This window comes from Athene cunicularia (genome assembly GCF_003259725.1).
Source record: "Athene cunicularia isolate RWA chromosome 4 unlocalized genomic scaffold, athCun1 chr4_part2, whole genome shotgun sequence".
Classification (NCBI taxonomy): Eukaryota; Metazoa; Chordata; class Aves; order Strigiformes; family Strigidae; genus Athene; species Athene cunicularia.
Window position 1 is genome coordinate 26003237 of NW_020799099.1, and position 6596 is coordinate 26009832.

Sequence of the window (6596 nt, forward strand, 5' to 3'; positions counted from 1 at the left end):
GCGTGGGGCAGCGGCGTGGGCAGCGCCCGGGGACGGGTGTGTGGGGAGCGGGGGGCAGCGGCGGCACCCCGCAGACTCGCTTGCCGCCACCTTCGCCCCGAGCAACCCCGGCGCCTTCCCTAGCGCCGGCACTGCGGTCCTGATGGAAAGGCTGCTTGCTAATGGCATCACGTATTTCACCCTTTTCGCTTAGTTGCTCTCAGAACCGATGTAAATCCTCTACGGGCCTTGCTCTGCCGAAAGTTAGATGCGATTTGATGCCCACCCTGAGGATCTGACTGATCCTAAAAAAAAAAAAAAAAAATTGGAAAAAACCCACCCCAATGCTGTGCGGCACACAAGGTGCGTAAATAAATGCTATCAGCTGCAGAGTTTATACCAAAAAAGTGCAGAAAGGGTCCTGTCAGACACTACCTGAGATATCAAATGCCACCTCGGCTTCCCCCCTATACTCTGAAAGCCACCAGATCTTTGTCCACTTAACTGTCCCACCAACAATATCAAACTTGTCCAGTTTATTTCAGCACTTACTGACATGCCAGCTCATTTCAGCTTGAAACCCTGGTCATCCTTCCTTCAGCTTTATCTTATTGACAAGATCAAAATGCCTTTCATCAGCCCAAACAGGCAGTAACAAATAAAATAAAAGTGAGAGAACAAAAGACGGCTTTGCTAAAAAAATGGGGGTTTGGAAGTAGGAATCAATAGAAAGTCAAGGACTAGAGAAACAGGTGAAAATATTTTTTGGGAAGAAAGGGATGCTACATTCTTTGTCTGAGCTACATCCTCCTGCCTGGATTAATGGCAAAGAAGGGAAAAACCTGTGAAATTTGCCTCCCCTCTCACCCTTCTACCATAGTGTCTAAATATGTCCTGCTCTGATTTTGCAGTGAAAAAAACTGCGAGATTTTGGAGCACCTAACAGCCCTGGGACCTCAACAAATCTTTAATAATATATGTAGGCATAATTCTTGGGTGTAGCTACATGGGTTGAAGAAAGAAGCTCGGCAGACTTCTGAACTTCTGCGTAGCCTTGGCTGTGCAAATTTTGGTGGGTCTCTTACATTTTCAACCTGGTGGACTAAAGGTGTATTGATGAGGAATCCCTTTCTGCCACCTGTGCTTAGGCTAGTAGTTGATAACTGTATTACTATAAAATCTGTAGGGTAAGTTATATAAACAGCTAGCACATCTCAGCCACATATCTTGTGGTGTTTCACATCTCAGGCTTACACTAGTAATTGTACAATAAATGTAGACTAAACAGTATAACATAATTCTGACCATTTTAGTTGTGGGGAAAATACCTTTCAGTTCATGCAGTTGATCTGTTGCTTTTGCAAAAAGAGCTTGCCCTGAGAAATTCTTTGGTATATTGTGTGGGATGCAAGCAAACACGAAGGGCTCAGTCCCCTACCAGTAGACAACCTTCCTTTCTCAGTTAGGAAATCACACTTAGGGATGTCACTGGTAGATAGTTAATGGGGACAGAGGTAGGGATGAAAACCCACAATGAAGTGGATCTCATTAAAAAAAAAAAAATTAAAAATCATATGAAACCAAAGGCATTAATAGATAGACTGTCTCTAGACAGACCTGGATTTGAGACTGGATTAAGCTATGTGTAACACCTGATGGCAGGAAAGTGACATTTGTCTCTACTCTCGCTTTCTTCAGGGAATGTATGAATGGGGAAACAGAGTTAGTAACTCAGGTTTGGCCTTCTCCCCAGTGGCAAATGGTGTTTTCTCGGTGAGCCCACTGGGCACTGGCAGTTTCTTAGTATTTTTTTCCAGGTGAAACCAAGGAGTCCCCAGCTGCACAGTGCTCCCTTAGCATGCCACCCATGGTCTGGGCAGTCTGCATGAGGACATTCACATTTTACATAGGACTGAAGTCCAAGTCAGCAATTAACTGTAAAACATCCATATATCCATCTTAGGGCAGGATAGAATTGTCTTAGGGCAGCATAGGATTTGGCTTAGCCTGTGTAGGGGGAGGCAGTAGAATGTGATTTTGATGTCAGTGGTGAAATTCTTACTGACATCAGCAGGGGAATGATTTGCTTTTCTCTATGACTGCAGTCAGAAATGAATCCCTGATTGGCAGCCTCCAAGGAGCTGTGTTTTCTCAAACATTATACAGAAAGGAAATATTATGTATAACTGAGTTTTAATTGTTTCTTGAGTTAATTTCAGCATGAATAGGTTGCACAGTCATTTCAGAGAAATGCTATTATTTCAGTTCTATTAGAGTATTTTTGCTTGCCTTGTGGCACAACCTCTCCTAAAAGGAAGCTCCTTAAAGAAAGATCACAGTAATTAGTTATCTTGTATTAAGGAGGGGCATAAACCTATAAGAATTAGAGTCACCATTAAAGGAAACACTTTCCATTAAGGAAAATCTGAAAGATTATTATGCTAATAACAGTCTGGATGGTGCCGTTCCATGTAGAATTCCTGTAGGTATTAATGGAAGGTTTGTGCTAAATCAGCAGTAGGTTTAGGTAGTGGATTGTAAAAAAGAATATGCTGCCCAGCAGGATCATAATCCTTCTGCATTTACTTAGGCAAACTTTGTCTTTGAAATGCTTTTGAAATCTGTCCCAATTTTCAGCAGGAGTCATGCCTGAATAATATTCCAGGATCGGGCTTCAAATGTTAAGGGCAACAGAATTTAAATATATTAAGACAGATCGTCTCTTAATCCTGTGATGCAGAATGTGGGTTAGGGGAGGACAGAGCTGTAGCTTTAGCTCATTACTTTTTGTTTTAGCCACCACAGACTGATTTTTCCACATGTTCTTGTACTGGTTTGTTTTCAGAGACAGCTCTGTTGCTTAGACCAGGCTGTTGCAAGGATGGGGCCCCTGGAAGCAGTAGGTGAAGAAAACCAGACAGATGAAATGAAAATGGAGCTGTTCACCAAGCTATACTTGCCAAGATACACCACACCGCTCAGTGAATTGGCTCTGGACCCTAAACCAGAACTGAAGGACAGCACAACGCTAGTTGAAGTGCAGATAATCCTCATCTTTGCTTACTGCTCCATCATCCTACTGGGGGTGATTGGAAACTCGCTCGTGATCCATGTGATCATCAAGTTCAAAAGCATGCGCACAGTGACTAACTTCTTCATTGCCAATCTGGCTGTGGCTGACCTGCTGGTGAATACATTGTGCCTGCCCTTCACTTTGGTTTACACGCTGTTGGGTGAATGGAAACTGGGCCCAGTCTTGTGCCACCTGGTGCCTTATGCCCAGGCTCTTGCTGTGCACGTGTCTACTGTTACTTTGACTGTGATTGCTTTGGATCGGCATCGCTGCATCGTCTACCACTTGGAAAGCAAAATCTCAAAGCGGATCAGCTTCCTGATTATAGGAATTGCCTGGGCAGTCAGTGCCTTGTTGGCAAGTCCTCTGGCCATCTTCCGTGAGTACTCGCTGATTGAGATCATTCCTGACTTCAAGATTGTGGTCTGCTCTGAGAAGTGGCCAGGGGAGGGGCAGCTCAACTATGGCACCATCTACAGTGTCTCCATGCTCCTGATCCAGTACGTGCTGCCTCTGGCAGTCATCTCCTATGCCTACACCCGGATTTGGACCAAGCTCAGGAACCATGTTAGCCCTGGGGCAGGGAATGACCACTACCACCACCGGCGGCGGAAAACCACTAAGATGCTGGTGTGTGTGGTTGTGGTGTTTGCTGTCAGCTGGCTGCCATTTCACACCTTCCAGCTAGTCAGTGACATTGATAGTCAAGTGTTAGACCTGAAAGAGTACAAACTGATCTACACAGTGTTTCATGTTATTGCCATGTGCTCAACATTTGCTAACCCCCTTCTCTATGGCTGGATGAATAACAACTACAGGACGGCCTTCCTCACGGCCTTCCAGTGCGAACAGCGGCTGGACTCCATCCACCCTGAAGTATCAGCAGCTTTCAAAGCCAGGAAGAAACTAGAAGCAAAGAGGATTCAATTCCCTGGAGACTCTTTCACACAACCTACCAATGTCTAAGATTTTAAAGTCTAAGACTTTAAAGAAGAAATTAATATGTTGTGGACAAAGGGATAAGTCCATGCTGGTTGACATATGCATTTTTATTGCATAGTTTTATTCATAAATGCTGAAAGAAAAGTGGCAGGAAAGTCAAGGTGTGTGGTATGATTCGAGGGGAGTTGATTGGTGTCAAGAGTATGTAACTATACAACTGCAAGGAAATAAAAGGGAGAGACTGTTTATGGCTGACTCTAACATGGTAAGAGATGCTTCCATCCCTCCCATCTCTCTTTGACAAGTCTAAATGACAAAGGCAGAGTTTGCTGGTTTTGCTATAGGAAGGCAAACGGCTGATTTGTAGCACAAGAATATTACTGGTGAGAGCAGGTAATTTTTAGATTGGACATGGAGATCAGGGACAGTGGAAGTCTGCCAGGAGAATGAAACCTGTCTGGCGGGAATGGGCTGTGCAGTTTAAAGCTCAAAACTTTTCAGACCCCTTCTCTCCCACAGGCATCTTCTGGGAAGATAAAGGAATTTAGAAGAAAAATATGTTACTGTTTTTTGACTTGTACTGAAGTACTTCAAACCAGAGCATTTGAAATGGACTAGGTGGAAAAAAAGAAAAAAGCGAAACAAACCCACCCAAACAGCAGATTAAATGTGAAGAAAGGTCAAGTTTCTACATAAAAAATGTGGGTGTTGGTCAATCAAATGGAGTAAAAAGTCATTCCTTAAGAACTGACTGTGGTTATGCTGAGAAAATCGTGGTTATGTGAGAAAATCATGAGCCTGTGACCTGATCAGTCATTCCCTGCAGATCCTTACCTTTCATTCTGTGCTGGGAACAGCTCCCAAATGCAGTGCTTTAAAGTGGCATGTGAGGGCCGAGGATGCAGGCTCAGGTCTTCTGTGAGCACTTCATAAACTGCTTAAATGTCTAACGTGTTATTAACTCCACAGGCTTTGAATTGTTGCTGCTTTCTCCCTGGATAATAAAACAGCAGATAATTTTGATCCTCTGGAAAGGCTGCTAGATGGTAATGTGCTTTTCCTCATTGTGGTTTTATGTCACACACTCGTCTTGGAGCTTTTTCCATCTCTAGCCTTTGTAAAAATTAAGAACATCTGAATGACTGTAACCTTATAACAGTATGCTACGTTTATGTGATAACTTATCAGTTACTCTGCATGCTGTAGTTAATAGTTAAATTCCTTTTTTGCTCAGGTATAAAATTTTAATCTGTTTACTGTGTTGTACACAGCAATGTTCAACTCTTCTGTGTCTTTGTTTAGCCTCTTTGAACTCATTAAAGAGATGAAGAAAACTTCAAACCGTGTTTATTCCAAGCTGCCCTGTTGCTTATCTGGAATGAAAATAAGTGTGATACTTTCACTTGGAGTCTCTTTCCACAGCTATGTTTCAGCTGCCTCATGTTTTGGTGGTGGTGTTTTTTTTGTTTTTTTTTTTTTTTTTTTTTTTTGGTTTTTTTTTTTTTTTGTTTTTTTTTTGTTTTTTTTGGTTGTTTGTTTTTTTTTTTTCCCTCTCAATTTTTCGCTGTTTCTAAATTCATTGTGTTCTCTCTTACAAATTAAAAAACAACAAAACTACACTACTGAAGTGTTAGCAATGTAATGAATGGTATCAGATCTTTATCAACTGGAGAAATTAATCTTTGTGTATGCAGTGTTTGGCACCATATCTTAAATATCCATGAAATCATTTGGACTTGGATTTTCATGAACAGAGAAGGGAGGTCTAGAGAATTGACTCGTGTTTATTCAAGCAGGAAAAAATATCCATCATTCTTAAATAGTTTTACAAAAATAGATTAATTCTCAACCATGTTGAGAACATGATATTGTCCACAAGTTATTTTTGTCCGGGTATTAATAATATCCAAAATGTAAGCTCACAACTGTTATGGGCAAGGAAGGATTACAGAAGTGTGCAATTAATACGGACATCAATCATATGTATTGGTTACAGTTGACTCTGAACCCTTCATCAAAAGTATTATTGCCACAGATAGCCTCATTTATTTAAAAAGCAAATGGTTTAAAAGTTCTGTTTCAACCCGTTTAAGCCTGTTAGAGTGTGGTATATAGACAGTTTTGAAGTAACCATGACAGTGTGTGCTAAAGCTACAATTGCCAGGCTAATTCGCCGTAATTTTAAGTCTGCTTTACGTCATCCTGTATAAAAGTGATTAATTACAAATTATCTTTCAGTCTATTTCATGGTATATTTATTTTACTGCTTCCTGAGCTTTTTCTGCAGCCATCCTGTTGAGCCAAAGTTGGTGCGCTAATTTATTGCATTGCTTTCCTCTCTGTTGGCTGAAGATGGTGCCTGGGTGAGTGTCTGCTTTAGGGTCACAAACTTCCACACGGGGTCCCACTGCAGGGTGTGGATTTTCCCGTGGGCACTTGAAGATGGGATGCAGACAGGCTAGCACGCGCAGCCTGTTGCATAGCTTAGTCGCTCCTTGGGACTTGGCTCCTGCACAAACACAGATATGCACTTTAATGCCCCTACATGTTGTAGGAAAATTAGGCATTTTCTCATCAAAGCAATGAGGTAGCAATGTCCCTC

General features: G+C 42.0%; 1 protein-coding gene across 2 annotated transcripts in view; it reads left to right on the forward strand.

Annotated features, from left to right (window-relative positions):
• NPY2R (neuropeptide Y receptor Y2) overlaps window positions 1-4616 on the forward strand; it is a 14928-nt gene extending 10312 nt beyond the window's left edge. For both annotated transcript variants that reach the window (XM_026848031.1, XM_026848030.1), the window contains exon 4: window positions 2825-4616. In XM_026848031.1, coding sequence (XP_026703832.1) covers window positions 2861-4018 — 1158 coding nt within the window. In that variant the 5' untranslated portion in view covers window positions 2825-2860 and the 3' untranslated portion in view covers window positions 4019-4616. The remainder of the gene's footprint in view (window positions 1-2824) is intronic.
• The last annotated feature ends 1980 nt before the right edge of the window (window positions 4617-6596 follow it).